This window comes from Pygoscelis adeliae, unplaced genomic scaffold, assembly GCF_000699105.1.
Source record: "Pygoscelis adeliae isolate BGI_AS28 unplaced genomic scaffold, ASM69910v1 Scaffold54, whole genome shotgun sequence".
In the NCBI taxonomy this organism is placed as follows: Eukaryota; Metazoa; Chordata; class Aves; order Sphenisciformes; family Spheniscidae; genus Pygoscelis; species Pygoscelis adeliae.
In genome coordinates this window covers 5,134,696-5,154,934 of record NW_008824982.1, presented here as the reverse complement: position 1 = coordinate 5,154,934, position 20,239 = coordinate 5,134,696, and the positions used below count along the sequence as shown (strand labels likewise).

Here is a 20,239-nt window from a genome sequence, read left to right as displayed (position 1 = left end):
TCTGGCTCAGCCTGCACTGGAGCACCGTGACCAGTTTTGTGCCGTGGGGCCAGGGGCCGGCTCCTGACCCCCCCGAGGCAGAGCTCAGCCCTGGGAGCTGGGGCAGCGGGGAACCGGCCCGGCGCTGGGCCAGGGTATGGCTGGGCCCTCTCCCCGACGCAGGCTGACAGCAGCGGGGCTGTGAAATACCCTCCAGTTTGGCACTTGGGGCCACCACAAAGCTCAATACAACATGTTTGGTCTGGGAGGGGTTTTTGGCATCTCCCTGGCAGCCCGAGACTGCTTGTATTCTCAGATTTTAATGCAAGGGAGACGAGCTTTTTGGATACTAAATTCTATTCGGTTCCCCCTCAAGGGGGAGTTTTCAGCCAGAAAACTCTCTTACTACAACCTTCAGTGTTACAGTTCACTCTCTCAGCAACAGATAGCATTTTTCTCAACCAGAACTCGACAATGGTTTTTTTTTTCCTTCCTCTAGGCAAATGCTTTCACAGGTACACAGACCAGTAAATCTGTTTTCTGGTCTATTAATACCCACGGGTTTCATTGTTCGGGGGAGCTGCCAAACCGCTCATGAAAGAGCCCCGAAGCATTAGCTGAACCTATCAGGTTCCCCACAAACCGAGCAGGCTTCAACTCATGACCTGAAGCACGGCTTTACCTCCATGAAATTCAGACCTGCAACACCAAGAAAAGGAGAAAAGCAGCTGCCACCTCCAAAGGGGGAGTAACTCACGTGAAGTAGGAAGAGAAATATGCACATACTAAAATGTAATTAAATAGTCGTTCATAGTATACACTTTCCCTTGCCACTTGGAAACGTTCCAAGTATACTGAACCCATCCATTTACAAAACAAATGACCCAGTGTCGTTAGCACATCCTGCAGAATTGCTTAATTTACATAATGTAGGCGATCTACTGCAGACTTATCTGTTGCAAGTTGACCTCAATCAAGATGCTGCGGTGTTACGTGCAGCGTTATTGTTTAAGGTTTCATTTTTAGCCACATTTGGAGTTGTATTTTGTTTGTGGCATAAAGGCAGCAGAACATTTTCTACCACTACTATTGTTAGCAGTGCTTTAATCATGATACTTTGAAACCTAAACCTGACTTCGAGCAGGTCACAAAAGGTCACCCTCAGAAATCTTATGGAAAGTTGGCACCTGTGCAGCCCTTTGCATACATTTATACATGGCACAGAACGTTTTTAATTGAGTTAGAAGCCCAGCGTTTGATGTTCAGTCACAAGGCTGGAGAAGAGCAAGTGATCTCTAGCACATATAACGCATTAGCTAATTAAAGTGAATTTCCCAGTGTCTTTGAAAAGAAGAGGTAGCGTCAAATTTTGTGCTCTGCACAGCACAGTATACTGGGGGAAGAGGGGAACAGCACTCTGCACACAAAGCTCATTCAGCACTTGATGCTCCAAACAGGCTCTAAGATTTCTCATGGGGAGCTGTCAGAAAAGAAACCATTTTTGGGTGACCCCGCTTCCCTCAGCACTTGTGAAGACTCCTGTTACACCGACTAAAATCCTTAACCTTTGACTTTTCCTCAGACTGCACTAACTTGACATGGAAGGGAAGTCAACGTTGCTCGGTTGTGTTGGACTATACTGACCTGTGTTACTTCATGCAGCAGGGATTTCTGACTGCCTTAACTACTGCTCAGTCTGACCAGCCACCCATTTTTGCTTTCTAATTGAAAAATAGTAATTAAAACCACATCCTTTCTGAGCCCCAGTTTTTTCCTTGGTACCAGACACGCTGCTGGTTTTGCCTCATCATCCAGCTTTATTTTTTGCCCTGTGTGACTGGCTTTGGGGCCACCACATGTTCCAAAGCTGATGAATCTTTCAGCATCTTCAAAACTATTGTAACACTTCTGCCTACTGTTTTGTGCCAACTCAGTCTTTTTAAAAGTCCTACCTGTGATCTCTCCCATCAGCATCCGAGATGGACAACAGCAGCACCTGCCTAAAAAAGCAGCAGGGACTTTACAAGAAACTCTGCTCTAAAATACTTTCATTACACTGATATAATATTTTTGCTACCAAGGCCTTGTTTTTTTTAATTTATTTAAAAAAAAAAATAAATTAATGCCAGGAAGAGAGCTCAGTCAGCTGTTACTCAAGCAGAACTACAGACTACTGAAGAAAAGTTGGGGTGGATGTTGAGAAGACCTTTCACGATTCCTTTCTTGTCTCCTGCCCTCGGTCCAGCTTTGGTCACTTCCGCCACATGCCAGATATTGGACAAATGAGAAGCACAAAGAAATCACTTTTATAACAAAATTTATTTTTGCTCTGTGGATACAAATCCCAAACATCAACAAACAAATTCCAGTGGAAAAATACCAGTCATTAACAATGAAAACTTTTATTATTATTTAATAAATAGAACTTTGGCATTCAAAATTCTAGCTGTAAACCCTACTTTAAAAATATTACAAAAAGAGGCAAGAACAACAAGCCTAAAGCTGAGCCAGCCAGTGGCTCCTTTACTTTTTACAATGAACATATTGTGATTAAGTCATGACAACTCTATTTACATATGAGGTATTCTGAGTGGTTCAAAAATTGAACCCAATTTACAAAACTACCAGTCTTCAGGGACTGATCCAGTACATATGTCAGCTGTGCTTTTAAAAGATAGCTCCAGATACTCCTCCCCACTGAACTAATGATATACTGCAATTAATATACACAAAATAAACACATTATGATTTGAGTTTCCTGCTCACGCTTCATATTCAAAAAAGCTGCATACTACAACCAGCCTAACATTCAAAGTGTACACCTAGTACCTAGTTTAAGTACTTCTGTTTCTAGACATTATGCGAGAGTTCTTACTACAAAAGCTTATGAACAGGATATCGGCAGGTAAGAGGAAAGCGAGGTGCAGTCATCAGCATCCTAACAACTTAGCTAAAGTTCAAGGGGAATATACACTTACTTCAGGCAAAAAAGGCACAAAGGTATGCAGCTGTGGAATTAATATTGCTAATGAGCTACCAGAATATATCATCCCTTTAGACAATAACCATTGATTTGTTTGCAGTCTAAGAATGCAGATTAGTTCAGAAGATCTTTTCCCCACTCGTGACAGAACTTGTCACATCAATGAGAAGAGCCCAATTATACCTCCAACTCCACCTGCATAACATCATTGATAAGGACAAGGAAAACTGGAGCAAACTATGCCCATGCAGAGAGACTGCAGCGTGCTGCCGCCGCCCGTGCTAGGGCAGCAGGTCGTGCAGGAACGGGTTTGCTTGCTTTCTTTCCTTATGCTCTTACCCTGCAAGAAAAATGTCCGAAAAAACATCTGCAACAAAAGGCGGGCACAGCGAGGGCCAGGGAAGGAAGGAAACCTTTTGAAGTGAAAAGGACAAAATTTCGGCTCTTGTAATGACTTCGCGGCCACCGGCAGTTTTGAGTGCTGGAGCCCAAGTGGGTGGTTACAGCAATCTCCACAATTTCAGACAACTATCACACTACAAAGCTGCACAGCGGAGGCTAACAACCTAAATCACTTTTACACAACTGAGCTGCGTTACTTCTATATAGTAAATACATAGAGCATCATCTACAGCTTGTCCGAAGACAGTTACTTTCCAAGTCTTTTTCAAAATACATTCTTGAATACAGTAGTTACTGTAAATATCTTCTAAAGGATTGTATAAATTCAACCTGAAACTATACAAAAATTACTGTACAAGTTTGCTGACAGCCGGAACGGTACAGAATCCATTCATTAGCGGTTGTTTTCAGCCCTTGAGATTGTCTAATAGCTACGGCAAAAAGTTGTCATGACTAAATCTAAGCAATTCCAATGTTAACATTTGTTAATCAAATCTGTATTAAATATGCTGAATGAGACCACACACACTACATTTTAACCAATTAAACAATCATGCATATCTTAGACAAAGCTTATTCCATTTAGAGGCATCTGTAAACTGATGCATATATAGTAATTGCTACTACTACAACAGGCCAAATTTTAAGAAATCAAAGCAAAATACTGTATCGCTGTAGATAGTCAATTGGTCGTCTGCATCTTTGGCTCATACATCCATCATTTACCTCCCTACTTTAATTTGACTGAGGCAGATAAACTCAGGGTTTTTTAAAATCAAGTGCTTTAAAATTAACATAAATATTACAGGTTCTGTAACAAAACTATTACAATGCAAGATTACAGCACTGCAATCAAAGTACTACAAATAAAATGGGATCTCCTTCCTGAGGGATTTTCAATAATACTTGGAAGAGCATAAAAGCTCCTGAAGTGCTCTGCAAATATAAATTACTGATCTCAACTCCGCAGTACAGTATCACCATTGAAGAGGAGGGACAGTGGAGGCACACCAGCCAAGTGACGAGCTTAATAGTTCAAAGTGACTCAAAGAAACCTCCTGCTCCTCTCTAATTGCTCTATTAAACACTTCGTTATTTCCACCAAATTTAGAAAAATGTGTTGCTTGGTAATTTTTTATAGGTACAACATTGTCATCTAAGGAAATAATAACGTGCAACTTAGGTGTTTCCTCTCTCCCTAACACTTCTGGTTTATTATCTGAAGTGCTATTGAATTCTGATACGAGACAGATGCCGTAAACTGGAGACTATTACTTCACTGCAGGGCCAAAACCAACGAACTACACCAAAGGAATGAGCTGAGGCCCTAGTCACAAAAGCCAATACTGCTAGAGGCACAGGAAACCGTGCAAGCCCATTTGTGCAAAGATCCCTGTGTTCAGTTTTGCACTAGTATAAACACCTTCAAACCTACAGAAAGAGCATAGAACTTTAAAATAAAATGGCCTCGTTTTTTACCTTGAAGTAGAGACACTAGGCAATTTCACTGGAGATTTCATCTAGACACTGTTTTAGTGCTCACAGGAGCCGAACCAGTCAGATTAATCTATCTGAAAACACCATGTAGCAATAATATAAATAGCAACACTATTTTTTACAAATCAGTCCATGTGTAGGTTCAGGTTAGAGAAAAACATCAAATAAATAAGTCCATATAGCTAAAAAAAAAATTAAATCACTAAATTATAAAAACAACATTAACGGTAACTGTTTAACAATGAACAGAAAGGAAAACCAACTTAAAACTGGTAACCAGTTTACATTGCTATACCTTCCTTTTTTTCTATTAACATAAATATAATCAGAAAGCTGAAGATACTAACGCTTTTGCCATAAAAACGTTGCCCTAGAATTTACTTGGTTCTAACTGCTGAGCTTTCTAAGATATTTCTGCTGTTATCCACACTACGAGTCAGTTGACTCACTTGCACCTTAGTAATTTGAAACTTTCTTTTAATACCACATATGTAACTGATGCTCATATATTTTCTTAACAGTGTGATTTGAGAGTGGTTTTGCTCTTCCCAAGTTTTTGTTTCCTTCAGTTAAATACTATTTTACACCATGTACAACTGTGCAGCTAACTTGCAGTAATGTTCCAGGAAATTAGAAGTGTTAATATGTCAACTGTCCCACAGGAGTGAAACAGTACTGCCAAGTGACACTCACTGAATAAACTATGGAACATGATCTTATTTTTTTTAATGTAATTGCTTCCTACATAAACGGAGAAATAAAGAATTCCCAAACAATGTGGAAAATTTTGCAGTCCTCAGATAACCGAGTACTTAATACTGCTTAAGTGGAAACATTCTGTTCTGAGCCCTGATTTTGCCAAGTGCCAAACACCCGTTTTGTAGCTGTGGTAAAAAATGGTTGAGGTGGTTCACGACCTCATCAGAGGCCTTCAGGGATGGAATATAGACCAGCCACATCTTAAAATGGAGATGACCTAAGGGAAAAATAAGTATGGTACAAACACTAAAATACAGCCTTTTTTTTTTTTTTTTTTTTTTAAATTTCTCCTGACAGCCACATACTATGCTGCAGTTTCACGCCTTCCGGCTTCTCTGGGTTTGTCATAGACTTCACATTATTGAAACTTCTTACAGCAATGTGAGCGTGCTTAAAACAATTTGATAGCACTATATTTTACGGACTTCATCTGCATAAAGGAATTAAAACTTGGTTTTCTTCTGCTATTGGGCAAACAAGCTAGACATCCATTACTAGAAACATCATCTTCCCTATATCCTAAATTTTTTAGGCAACTTGAAAAGCAACTACTTTTTGCAGTGCTCCAAGATTGTTCCAATTGCAATTCCTAGAGTGAAGTGCAGTTGCAGAAGCCTCTAGCTTCACCACATACAGCTATAGGTCCTTCGACCCTCTGCTCTAATTTCAGAACACAGATAATGCCATACAAACCCTTGATGAAGGAAAGGACTGAGAGTAATAGCAGCACGGCTGTTTTCATGCTCTGATTCCAGAAACTAGGTGAAGTAATAAAATGAGCCCTAATGAAGGAAACAGAGTATCCAACTGAATCATTCTTCACAGCTTGTTCCTACATTCAGTAGTTTGGAGAAAAGACTTCCTGTAGTTTGTACCACTCTGTTCAAACGATGACTCTCCCCTCCCCACCAGACTCCCGAGATTAAATATTCACAATCCTCGGAGAGATGCACGTGCGGTGCTATTTGCGGTCTTCCAATATGGCTCCTTAATAGAAATGCAAAGACCTGTGACACAGCAGCATTTAATAAGTCATTCGCTACTAGATGAAATGTTGTCATTGAGTAATGCAATTGTCCCCCATGTCCTGAGCATAACGGTCCGACATTATAGTCCTTAATTCATCAATATCCTTTCGTAACTGACAAACGTCCAAGAGCTTCTTCGAAAGGGTTTCTGTGCTGTGGTAGTTTTCATTCTCTTCAGCTGAACAGCTCAGTGCTATGAAAAACAACAGCCAAGGTTAAAGCTCTAGCAGCTGTGCTCTGGGAATACTTCAACTAGTTAAGTCCCCCTTGAAATAAGGGCTAGGTCACTTTAATTACATCAAGACAAATCACGCTTGGAGCCGGCTGGCATTGGCTCTATTGGACAAAGGGGAAGCTTCTAGCAGCTTCTCACAGAAGCCACCCCCTGCTACCAAAACCTTGCCACACAAAGCCAATAAAATGTGGTACCGTGTGAACTTAAAGTCAATTCAGAGCCCATCAGTGCTTCTCTGAAAGACATGCTGTGCTGTTTGCACCAAGATCTAGACTTGCTAAAGTCTGATGGATCTCAACAGTAGTGAAAAAACTGGGTAGGTGTCCTGGTTTCGGCAGGGATAGAGTTAATTTCCTTCCTAGTAGCTGGTACAATGCTGGGTTTTGGATTTAGGATGGGAACAAAGTTGATAACGCAACGATGTTTTAGTTGTTGCTAAGCAGTGCTTACACTAGCCAAGGACTTTTTAGTTTTCCATGCTCTACCAACTGAGAAGGCTGCAGGTGCACAAGAAGCTGGGAGGGGGCACAGCCAGGACAGCTGACCCAAACTGGCCAAAGGGACATTCCATACCATGTGACGTCATGCTCAGTACATAAACTGGGGAAAGCTGGCCGGGGGGGCCGCTGCTTGGGGACTGGCTGGGCATCGGTCGGCGGGTGGTGAGCAATTGTACTGTGCATCACTTGCTTTGTGTATTATTATTATTATAATATTATTATTATTATCATTTTATTTCAATTATTAAACTGTTTTTATCTCAACCCACAAGTTTTTCTCACTTGTGCTTTTCCAATTCTCTCCCCCATCCCACTGGGGTGTGGGGGGAGTGAGCGAGCGGCTGCGTGGTGCTTAGTTGCTGACTGAGGTTAAACCACGACAGTAGGACAGCCATTTCCCACAGATTTTGGAGGTTTCTGTAGCCACTCAGAAAAGAGGGATAGGAGAGCTTGGGAAATAAGGCCATGAAAGATGATGAAATAGTACTACAGATATACTGCACTATTCATCCCACTGGCTGATGATGATCTCATGGGCTTTCAGATGGGCATATGCTGCACTGCCCAGTACTTCAGGGGGTTACAGTGCAGATGAGTCTATGTGGTTTGTAGTAGCTCTTGCTGCACAGGATACTATATTGTTACCTTTCTACCTTGCTGATGGTCCAGTTCAGCAACCGATCTATCTGATTAATTCTAATTAACACTCAGAAAACAACAGAATGTAATACATTCAGGTCAAAAAAAATGTAAATGTCTGTTAAGCTTGTTAAAAGGAAAGACCTAATACGAACTCACTACGCTGAAGCTTTGTCTGACTGGCTTTAGGGCGTGCTTCTCATTTCCTGGTTAAATTTAACAGCTTAGTAAGCGCTGAAGACTAGATGTGCCATTAACAGCACTGGAGATTGAGTTGCCTGGCACTAAGCTTATCTAATACACGCAGACACCCCCACCTCTAAACCATACATACATATGTTCAAACAGTAGATGTATATTCCTACCACTTAACCCCAAGGGCTTTAAAACAAAAACACGTGATGTAGCCATACCAGGCCTGCTTATGCCTCTCCTCCCTCATAATGAGTTTATAGGGCACAACATGTTTGACAGAAAAGCATCCATTAACCCTCAGGGTGACTGCAGTGTGCCTCAGGAGGGACGGACACCTGGCTACACACCTTTCTTTTTAGAGGGGTGAACGTATCAATGATTGGGTCCATATCAAGAGCCAGCTACCCTCTCTCCTGACCTGGCAAGGACCTGTGTAGTCATATGCATTTAGCAGCCCAGGTGCATTAAAAGCCCAGCTTTTCCAGCGAGCTCCAGGAGTACCTTTCACACACAACCGCTCCAGCTGCATAGCAAGGGGGACACTGGCCTGTCCAGCTGGCAAGTTTGAGCACCACTTAGCTAAACTGTTACTCCTCCGTGTCAAAACTCTATTAAGCATTGGAATGACAACATCACTTACATCTGATTCCCAGCAGTAAGGAAAGGTTAGGCTCCTTGCCCTGAGCTCTCTGGGTAAGAATACTGCACAGTGCTTTCAAGTCAAACAAGCAATGGGACATTTCCTTGAACAACTGGTCTGCTATAGGCATCTTCTCAGATACTGGCTGCCTGGACTGTTCCACCTGCCGCATCTGCTCCTTCAGGGAGGCATTCTCTTCCATCAGTCTTTGGTTCTTTGTGAAAAGCAAATAGGAAAAAAGGGGAAAGTTAGTCTGCAGCATGCACCGTAGCAGAAAGTTTCCTGTTTCAAACCACAAACAAAATAATTAAAAATAATTTCCATATATGTAATCAGTATTTCTGTACCCCTCTAAAGAATGGCAGATAGACAGCTTTTACGTGTCTGTCTATTTCAAATTACCACTGCTCAGCAGCTTTCACCCTTGAAGTTCTCACTTCCTGAGGTAGGGATGGTACCTATTATATGTCTGCATGGCAGCCAGCACAGTCAAGTATGTAATTAAGCTCATAAAGCCCTACCGTGAGATCTTATAATCATTCTATAGGTTCTTCCCAGCTGGTGTGGTCAGGGGTTGGGTTTTTGGAGTTTTTACTTACTTCAGAGAGAGTTTTATTTAACTGCTCTATATTCCTTTCTTTTTCTTCAAGCTCATTTGTCATCTTCTGAACTATCAGCTTTTCTTGCAAAAGCTTCTCTTGCATAGACTAAATTGAATGAAAACACAGGTAATGATTTAAAATTTTTGTACTTATATTAGCACTGACAAAAAATGCACCCTCAGTAAATTTCTATGTTTCAGTTACTTGTTGCTTTTGTATTAATCCTTCATGTTTTATTTTCTACCATGTTCACTTGGTAATATTCAACTGGACCCCAACAGCTCTCTGTATACTAACACAGCTACTCCAAATATCAGTGAAACCCTTTAAATAATCAGTATCTCTTTAGAAGAAAAAGACTGTACGTATGCAAAACATTACTCCAATATGGAATGCGTGAAGGCTAAAATAACCATACAATATTGTTTTTTCTAACCAAATAATTTCACTCGAAATAAGCAGCAGATTAATGACAGCTAAGCTTCATTTGTGCAATCCCAAGTTGTAACTGAGGATTTTTTTTTGGCCTCTGTTTTCCACAAAAGACTATGGCAGGGCCTCCTACAACCTTTCACAACAGAGAATTCACCTCACCTTCTATACAGCTGAGAAGAAAGCCTTTGACAGTTGATACAGAGCAGCAAGCTCTTTAAAACCATTCACATACAAGACAAATCAGTAGAGTCTGTACAACTCTACTGCGCTGAAAAACAACTGCAGGCAAAAAAGTAACTTATTTGTAGTTTATAGTGTCATTTTTAACAGATACAATAATTACTATTTTCAGTAATGAATAAAGCAGTAAGTTTCTAGGATGCTCTTGTACTTAAGTGTTGGAGCTTTCCATGACTGACTTCCAGATCAGTCACAAGCAGCAACAAACCACCAACCACTGCAACATGGAATCAGCTGCTGTCAATTCCCCAGTTTTTACCTACAGAGTTGAAACTAAGAAATCATGAGATATTTCCAAAGTGGATTTTTAGGGGTGAATTCAGCATGACCACAGGTGTCTTTGTTGTTAAAAGCACTCACATTTATTCTACTAGTTGGCTTTTAGATCTGTAAATGTCTTTCAAGGTCATCTGGCAAAACTCAGAAAGAGGAATATGCAAACCATCTTATCTGAATACTAATAACAATGAATAGTGATTATATAAACTCCTAATGCTTTAAAACAGAGAGATCTTTTCAGCTTTCACGAAGAAAAAAAAATCCTCTTTTGTCGTTAACAGTATTACTCACAAATCCAATGCTATGCTAGCTCAGTGCATATAAAGTGTCCTCCCCATCCCTAGCTCAGCACATTAATATGTAAAACCTGTTGCCCAATTTCAATTATAAGATGCAAATCCGATCCCATCAAGCTCAAAATACAGCTGGAGCACTGGTGACAATGGTGCATGCCTTGACACAGTTTTGACTGCAACATTTCACAGAGTGGAACCAGAGACCATGATGGGGGGAGGAGAAGTTGCATTTTACAAGCTGATGGCTCTCAATTTATGGAATTACACTGTCCCAGAAGAATGTTTCTTCTTGCATCTCTGTAGGAACAATCCCAATGATTCTTCTTCCAAAGCAGAGAACTCTCTCACAGGGAATTCTATATGATAGCTTAAATAAAATACTATAGGAAGATCGATGTCACTCTTTAGTAAAAGATGTGTTTAAACTGCTGCACTATGACTCTACAACTTTATTCAAAGACAGGAAAAAAACGCCAAGCTCCCCACTTGACAGAACCATGGCAAATTGTGTCAAGCTATGTTGGTTTTGGGGTCTTAGGAAAACAATTTAGCTTTGGAAAAGAAGCCAAATTTACTCTTGTGCGAGTTGCTCCTAAGATGTATGAAGAATGGAACTTTCAGGTTACCAGTACTGGGGATTGTAGCACATAGGAGACTATGTCTATGCACAGGCATGCCCTTTACCATGTATGTGGCCTACTGAGTGGACGAGAAGCCATTTAATTGACTTGCCAGCTGTAAGAATTATTAGTGCTGATGAGAAGGCAAGGAGTAACGACAGGCAAGGCAGGGCCGACACTGAGTGGAGTTTTTAATGGCCTGGCCACTCACAGGAGTGACAAAATTTCCCAATGCATTCAGCTCAATGCTGCACAAGCACTGAGAAAAGCCAGTACTTTGTCATACCCTTTGCAAAACTGGAAAACAGTAGTGCTAAAATTTACACACTTAATATGGACTAAAAAAACCCTCACACTTTATTTTCATGTAAGTAATAAGAATCAGCAGGCAGAACCCAGAAATGACTACTTGTTTTTAAAACTGTTTTCACACACTTGACCTGCTTCTCAGTTCACCGACACCGTGCCCCCCAAAAGGAAGTGCTGAAGTAACATGCATCCTAAAGATAAGCTGTGCGAGAAAGCACAGCTTCACACTCCAGTGGGAGGAAGGGGAGGAAGAAAGAGGGCCCTGCCCCACGTCAAAGGAAACACCCTGGGCTGGGAGAGGGCAGGAAATAGCTCTGCTTCAGGCATTTCCTTTGTCGTGCTTGCAGATGAGCAGAACACGGCAATACTGCGCTGGTGTTGAACCACCATCCTTAGTTTTTTTTTTTTAAAAAACATTGTCTACTGAGAAAAAGAGCCATATTGGGTCAGACTGAAGGTCCCTCTAGCTCTGTCTGTCTGCCTGCAGCCAGACAGAAGGTGCCTAGGGAGGGGAACAGGGCAATGCAGTAATAGCAGGTGCCCAAAACACCCTCCCAGCTTCCAAGTATCTTCAAATTTTAATGGTCTGATGCACTTCTCTTCCATGGGCAAGTTCAGGGACACCCAGAGCCCCAGTTACAATACATGCAACAGTGCTACCACTTACACGTTTCATGTTTGTGTCAATGCCAGACATTGAAGGTTTGACTGTGCAGCCTTCCTGGGGGTGGGTAGGTGGTGGGGAAGACAGGTTCAGAAATATTATCTTCCCCAGTCTATTTTCAGAACTACATCTGCCACTAAGTTTACATGACTGTGCAAACTACTCCAAAAACAACTTCTAGAATATTCCAAATAATGTGCACATGTTCAGCTCATGAGTTGTGCTGTTTAATGGGAACTACTAGAAGTGGAAACCAGTGTTTATTTCTAAAAGATACACCTAACATCTATCATTCTCTGCTATCCTAGTCTTAAAGCTCAGAAAAAGCACATGTGCTTACCAGCTTGGCTGAGCCCACAGTGCTATGATTTCCCAGTTGCTCATAGTGCTATGAGTCCTCTGTCCTTCACCCTTAGTTTTTCCATATGCTTTCCAAAGTTACAATTTGGTGGCATTACTCCCAGCCTGGCACAGTTTGGGTTTATTGTGACTGACAGGATTGACAGAGGTACTTTGGGTAACACAGGCATTGTACAATCTGACTTACTTCTACTGTCTTTTTTTGTACCAAAAAATTTTAATTTTGTGATATCTAAATTAACCATGTAAATATGGATTTTTTTAAACGCCACTCTCATCTATATTTTACTCTTTCTGAGGATGTACTATATATGCAGCATGACACCTTGTCAAGACCAACCAGAATTTTAACACCTCACTCTCAGGAAAACAAATCAACCAAGCAAAACCATACAAGGAAGATCATTCCACCACAATTATGAGCAAATAGAAACTAGTACTGCTTCATACACTGCTGTCTGAAACAGTATTTGTTTGTTTTCAGCTTGCAAGTTAAAAACAATGAACTGAAATACATTCTCAAGCATAAGTTTACAATGTGGCAGAAGACAAGGAATAAAATGAGATCTCTGAGCTGAAGATAAGTTGTATCTCTGTGCTGATAAGGGATTTTGGTTTCTCATTAACTAATTTTCAATGCTTCCCAGGAAACAAATGTGGAAGGCCAGGGAGATCAAGGTTACAAAGAAGCTGGTGTAGTCTACAAGTAATTTGAGGGCTAACACCATTTTCGAATCTTATTTCCTGTCCTTATATAAAATACCTCAAAAGAGGAAAAGGAAGAGAAAGTCCTGGAGAAGAGAACACTACTCTGTTCACAGACTGTCACAACTACTCAGCATTTCCCAGTCTCAGCTCCCTAAAGTCATTTCAGACTAAGTTCACAAAACAGTCATCTGTATAAATGTGCACAAAGATCACTAGTCTCAAGATAAAGGTGATGGAGAGAAAAAGATCAGAAAGTTTAGGAAATATGAGAAGACTGACGTTGGTGATAATACATTTAGGCAAGTTGTGCATATTTCTTGTAAGCGCAACATATACACGTAGTATATATGTAAATATTCTTAACTAAACTATGAAGAGGGACAGAGAACCTCAGAAAGTTTACGGAGTTCAATTTGAACTTTTTTTTTTTTATTATGAAATATCCAAAACCACATTTGCCTGTGTCACAATTTTGCATATAACAGGCTGCTCTGTGAAAACATCTCAATTTGATATATTTTGTCTTCTTCAAACCTAGAGAATCTTAAATGATTGATTCTGCTTTCAGTTAACAGACATATGTTATATTGCAACTTAAATTCCCCTACTGCTTCTCTACAGATGTATTTAATACACTGTAATTTAATCAAGCAAAAATATGGTTGTCGACAGGAATCAGGCCTGCTATTTACCTGCATCGTAGAGAAAGGAAGCATTTTAATGGTGGAAGACAACTTACTTTGAACAGCTACAAATAAGCAAACTTGGCTTCAGCGTGCAGAGTGGAAATAAGAAAACACATTCTCTTAGCAAGTGTTATGCAAGCAGTTTTGTGTCTCTTCATTATTTGGACTCTAGCTCCATAGAGTGCTCCCTTCCACTTTGGAAGGAGCAGGCATTGAGCTGATTGTTTACTACCATTTTGTTGTTCTTTCAAACCTAATGTACACAGAGTCAAAGCAGAAGCGCCTTCTTCATTCTCAAGGGACAACTCTATAGTTTCAGTCTCTCTGGAGGGCAAGGAAGCAAAAAAATTTGGAGACAAATGCCAATCTAGAAGAAGAATGCAGAAACTAGAATTCATTGAATTTGGCTTCAGTATTTGCTGAAAACAGATGTTTGGTTTTTTTAAACGCTCAGCTTTTTCTAGAGCAAGTCGTACCTTCTTCCCCGTAACCTGTATAACGTTTCCCCTTCTCCACAACAAATACTGGTCACTAAGTACCTTTCGAGTATCAGGAGTCTGACGTGTTAATCTGATCCACAGAGCTGCAACTGACTCCTAGCTGACAACCTCTGCTGTCTTGAAAAGTCCTTGGCTCCAAGCTAGGTGCCCAAGATCCGCCAAGAGAGTTAAGATAATCTAAGTGAGTGACATGTCAGAAACCAGCTGAACAGGGACCTGCTTAAACGATGTGAAATGTGAAGTGGTATGATTTAGAAAGGCACCTATCTCTACTAAGGATCTCAGCAGTGAAGCTCCTGATCAGTATCACTTTTTGTACTTTGGATGATCATCTGAACCCCGAAGTTGGATGGGAGGCTTCACTGTTACTTACAGAGGCAGTCCTCACACTTGAGACAGGCAGTTCTGATATGACATCCACTAGACTAGCAGAATAAGGATGCTACATAGCAACAGTTTCTCACTTCATGATGAGTTTCGGCAAAGTGCTAAGCCGTACAAACATCAATAACGAATACACTATGAGCCTGCAAGAGAACAGGGGTCAACTACAGGCCATAAGATTAAGTTCTTGGCATTTCTACCTTTGCCTCCTATTTGGGAAAATAAAACGTCGAAATTAAACTTTAATAATGTTACCTTTATGAACTAAAAATGGACATAGTAAACAACAGCATATACACTCTTCCTTACCTGCATGTCTAAAATCAGTCCAGCTATCTGATTTTGTTGATTGTCTATGACCTAGAATATAAAATTGAGTAATTTAAAAAAGGCTTGAATCTCTTCAGATCCTTTTTTAAAAATCAGCTTACACGTGTGTAGCCATAGATTTTAAATGGAATCTTTGAAAATGTAAATGACAAGACAAAGTTTAACTCTGATAGAACAGGAAATTCATGTAAAATAAATATACTGAACAGAAAGAGACTGGTATTGAAAAGAAATCTGAATTAGCAACAAGTGTATAATTCTTTACCGAGATATTTCTTTCTAAAGTAATAAAATAAAGACCTGCAGGACTCAAGGTTAAAGATGCCACCAACAGATCATTTGCAGACTAACCTTACTGGCTTTCTCATTCTTTTCTTTGAGACATTCATTCTCGCTCTGAAGCTGTTTTGTGTCCAACATGGGAAGCCGAATACCATCTTCCAGGCATTTTTCTACTTTCTGTTGTAAACTGCCATTCAACATGAAAGAAAAATTAAGTGCACTGACAGAAACCAGAAGGGCTGTGTGTTCTAGTGAAAAATTAGAAAGTTGCACCATCTTCCAACCAGAACGATAAAACCATACCTAACAGAATCCAGCCTTATGGATGAGCAAACCAACAGTGGATGAATGATGCAAAAATCCTAAACTACTGAAGTTACCGTGGTACTGACAGAAACAGATTAATGTAGGAATGGTTTTATGGGCCAGATCCTGTGCTGCATCTCCCAAAAGGCACAGCTCCAGCAGTACAGCATAGGGAGAGAGGGCAGAGAGGAGCAAAGAAAAGCTTTGTGGTGTTCACAGCTGCTCTGTGCTACTGCAGGAGGCAAAGTCAGCACCAGCATAGATCGGAGGAGTCTTCGAACCCCTCAAAGTTACAGGAGCTTTAAAATCAGACTTTCTCACTGGGGCATGTACAATTCAAAGCAGAGTCCAGAATCGGAGGTTACTCCAAGTACTGGTGGCCTATCCTTCATGCCCTCTGTGACTTGTAAGGGGGAGCATAAAGCCACTCCTGCCAGCTGCTCCCACATGAGGGTATGACCTTCAGACCCTCTGTAGCTCAACACAAGCTCCTAGGTATAGCTAGAGCCTTTGCCTGCTCACCTTCTCTCAGAAAGGAAATACATTTTATTAGTGTTAATCTTGCTGTCTAATTTAGAAACCAGAGGCCACCTCAACTATTTGTAGACTTTCAGAAAAGACAAAATGATCCCCCTCTAGATTATGTGGGCATGAAGAAAAAAGGCCTTTCATTGGTAAGATGGAAAAAATGTGTCAACAATTTGGCTGGCAAGGTGTCCCAACCAGCTTGCTTTTCATCATGGAAACACTTTCAGACTCCTGTGGCATGCACCTTTACCCAATGGAGGGACAGTGAACTGTAGTAACATCCACATAAATTATTAAAAGTTATTCCCCCCTGCTTTGCTCCTCCCCCTTTTTTTAAAAATAAATGTTTAAGTAGCTCCCCTCATCTAAAATGTACCATAGTAACAATGTCTCCATGTATCATCTGGAATCTTCTCATGGATATCTGTCCCATTTGTTTTTTCATAGTTACGCAACTTCATCGAAAGCCGATTAGCTACAGCTAAATCTCTCTGTAAACAACCCCACCCTCAGTGCAAAGGTAAGAAACAGCTACAATTTATTTAAATCTTTGACCCTTCCCTGATATACCCATCAACCAATATCTAGGGAGCTCTTCCATGGCTCGTGACAGGATTAGTTATCAAATAGGAGTGCTGACAGCTTCTACACAATGCCCCTTTGCTGCACGTGTTTATTCTATCCTCTATCTGGCAGCAGGCTATGACGCCATTGCAGCAGTGTCCCACATCTTTAAAGAAAGTAGTGAAGTGTGTCCTAGGCAGACTCTTCTCTGTGCTATTACTTGAAACTTGACGCATAAAAATCGTCTTGGATTTTCTATTGCATTACAGTGTCATTCTGCACAGTAATATATTTATGCTATGAAAAATCATTAGCACTGTAATAGATTAAGAGTGCAAATAATATTAGGTCTTGACATCAGATGGGAAAGTATACCCGTTTCAGGGCACAGCCCAAGCAGCTGTTCATACCTCTGTACTGTTGTGACCAGCTCTTTTTCTTTTTTCTTCTGACACACCAGTTGCAATTCTCTCTCTCTGCACTGCGATCGGGCTTCTCCGAGCTTCTTTTCTAACTCAGTCATAGTTTCTTGAAGTTGCTTGTTCTTCTCTTCTAGAATTTGCAGCTAACACAGGTTACATTAGTCAGACATGATGTCACATTAGCAGAAGGCCTTGCAGCAGGCCACAGCCTTGCAGTTACCTTCTATGTCATCTTAGGCTCATTTCTCATATCCGAGTATGAGAATCCCTAATAGCAATAGTGCTTTCTAAAACATTGAAATACTTCTCTTCCTAAACAGGTGGTGGGGGGGAAATGTATGTTGAAACAGTAAAAGATTTGACAACAGATAGTAGGGAGCTTACTTGTATTTTTAAAATGTAAAACAAACTCCCTTTACCTTACCTGTTTAGTCTGCCCTTCTATATCATCCAGCGTTGGTAGGTCAGCCAGATATTTTTCTAAGGTTTCAATTCGTCTTTGTTTTTCTTTGTTTTGCTCAGACTCTTTCTGGCATTTCTTTTTCAGGCTATTAATATATCGGTCTCTAGTTTTAAGCTAGAAGAAAGTAAGAGTACATGTTTTATGATTACAGCGAAAAATAAACCTGTGTTGAAAGCAGAGGCTGGTCACTCCAAGAATTGTACTCTCAGCTGCATAAAAGGGTTGGTTATGGCAGAAAACAAAACCAAAGAATGATTAATCCCAGCAGCTCTAAGTCATAGACCCACAGGTGACCTCAAACCACAGTTGCTTCACCTCTGCCCAGAACACTCCATATGCCTTGCGAACTGAGAACACAAACAGTTCAACAGTTAGAATATTCTTAATTTTTTCACCAACGGAGATGTTCATATGCAACAAATGATCAGGAAATATTTTAGTCCGTCCTCTTCCTCTGGCCTAGGAAAACAACTTAAAACACAGGGACCAAGGACTTAACCCAACAAGAATGGGAGCCAAAAAACTGACTTTGATGCAGTCTGACAATTACATGAGAGGACATCAGAACAGAATAGTGGCTTTCTTAAACGCCTTTTCTACAGGCATCTTAATTGTCCATCAGCCAGCAAAGGTTTTTTACACTGAGGTATCTTTGCTTGCATTCCTGGTACTTACTTTGCTTTATTACCTAGGTCAAAAAAGTGGGAAGGCAGGGAGGAAAAAAGTACTTTCCAGTCATAGTCCGATTTAATGAAAAACAGTATCTCTATTGCTTGAACTAAGGTGTAGTAATTCACAGATAACAAATACTTGTCACTAGAGTAAATGCTAAACATACTTTTATTTTGGCACTACAGACATCCATCGCACTGAGAAATAAATGTGTGACACTGCCAATGACAGAGCTCAGTAAGAGAGCCTACTGAAAAGTTTAAGTCAATAATATCTGGAAAGTTTTTCCAGAGATAGCCTCCTTACACGGGCCACAAAACTGAGGATTGCCAAAAGGCCAGAAATCTTTATATCTTTTACTTTATCAAGACCTCAAGACTGAACAAAGCTTTCAGTATACTTTAAAATTTTTCTGATTAGACAAAGCCTAAGTAAACCCCATATTCAAAGCAAAGTTGCAACTCAGCCATGATCTTTTGCTACAACATGTGCTTCAGAACTGTATACTCCCCCACCCCAAGCCTTAAGGCAGTGATATAAATACGCACATGTAGGCCAATGTTGCACAGTATGAATTTCCAGGAAGTCTGACCAATCCCTTCCCTCTGTTTCTCACATATCACTACAGATGACCAGACAGAATACTCCAGTACTTGTGCGACAAAGATTACGTGGTTTCCAAATCTTGTCCTGCATATATACCATAGGGAATTTCCTCTCCTGCAACCTCTCTCCTTCTAATAGCTACCGTATTTGCCTTGGGATTCCTCCTGTCCTCTCTAAATCCCCAGCATCACCCCGAAAAGTCTTTCCACCTTCTGTCACCTGAGATGAGAAAAAAAATATTTTTTTTTTTTCCCCAGTCACTCTTACTGACTCTGTGACTCTGCTGAGGGGAAAACAAGCTTTGGATTTTTTTTTTTTTTTTTTTTTTTTTTTTTTTTTTTTTTTTTTTAAATTTCCTCCTTCATACATACACTGCTGATGACTTTGTTGGGGCAGGAAAAAAATAGGAAAACTCTCACCTCTTGGCAATTAAATATTAAAAGCAAGGCCACAGAAATCATAGGGGAGAACACTACTACAAGCTATCAGCAGTACCTTACAGGAGTCCTTCACAATTACCCATAGCAGAAGGAGAAGGAGCAGCCAGCAGGGTACAGGGGTCTGAACTGAAGCATTTCCAGCCCAGCAGTCCAATTTCCAGATGAAATACCTCAGAACTAAGGTGAGGGCTGCAAAATCTGCAGATGCCAAGAGGCACATTCATGCCTGGCGTAAGGAAAAGAACTTAGGCATTCGTGACATGGACACTGGCGGAGAGTACTGCAGTACTTAGCAGGCTCCCTCAGCTAGGAAGCTGTGAGGAGCTACCGCGACTACCGGCCAGCCACGACAGGGGAGCTTTTTCAGGCTTCTGAAATTTCAGTGCCAATTAAAGAGCTCAGTCACCTCAGTCCTACAGTGACTACACATGGAGCCTAGTGGAAAAAAACGTTCTCTTCAGGCACCAGAATTATTCACAAGGTGGTACAAATACTCCCTTGCTTGGTATGTCTGCATGGGGCAAAGACAGGTATGATGCCAGCAGTGAACAAAGAGCACCTCTGACGTCTGCTGGCCCTGCAGTTTCTCAAAAGGAAAGCATCAAGTACATCCACCCTAACGTTAGAAGGGACACAGCGCTTCAGACCAAGAGGCCTTCTAGCCCAATATCTCATCTCCAACAGTA

The 20,239-nt window shown here is 40.8% G+C and overlaps 1 protein-coding gene across 1 annotated transcript in view; it reads right to left on the bottom strand.

Annotated features, from left to right (window-relative positions):
• Window positions 1–5,908: 5,908 nt before the first annotated feature.
• Window positions 5,909–20,239, bottom strand: part of CEP85L (centrosomal protein 85kDa-like) — a 194,738-nt gene continuing 180,407 nt past the window's right edge. The window contains exons 8-14 of the mRNA XM_009325684.1: window positions 17,797–17,949; window positions 17,361–17,515; window positions 15,622–15,739; window positions 15,250–15,300; window positions 9,457–9,564; window positions 8,858–9,071; window positions 5,909–6,841 (exon numbers count right to left, since the gene is read on the bottom strand). Of these exons, the coding sequence (XP_009323959.1) occupies window positions 6,678–6,841; window positions 8,858–9,071; window positions 9,457–9,564; window positions 15,250–15,300; window positions 15,622–15,739; window positions 17,361–17,515; window positions 17,797–17,949 (963 nt within the window). The 3' untranslated portion in view covers window positions 5,909–6,677. The remainder of the gene's footprint in view (window positions 6,842–8,857; window positions 9,072–9,456; window positions 9,565–15,249; window positions 15,301–15,621; window positions 15,740–17,360; window positions 17,516–17,796; window positions 17,950–20,239) is intronic.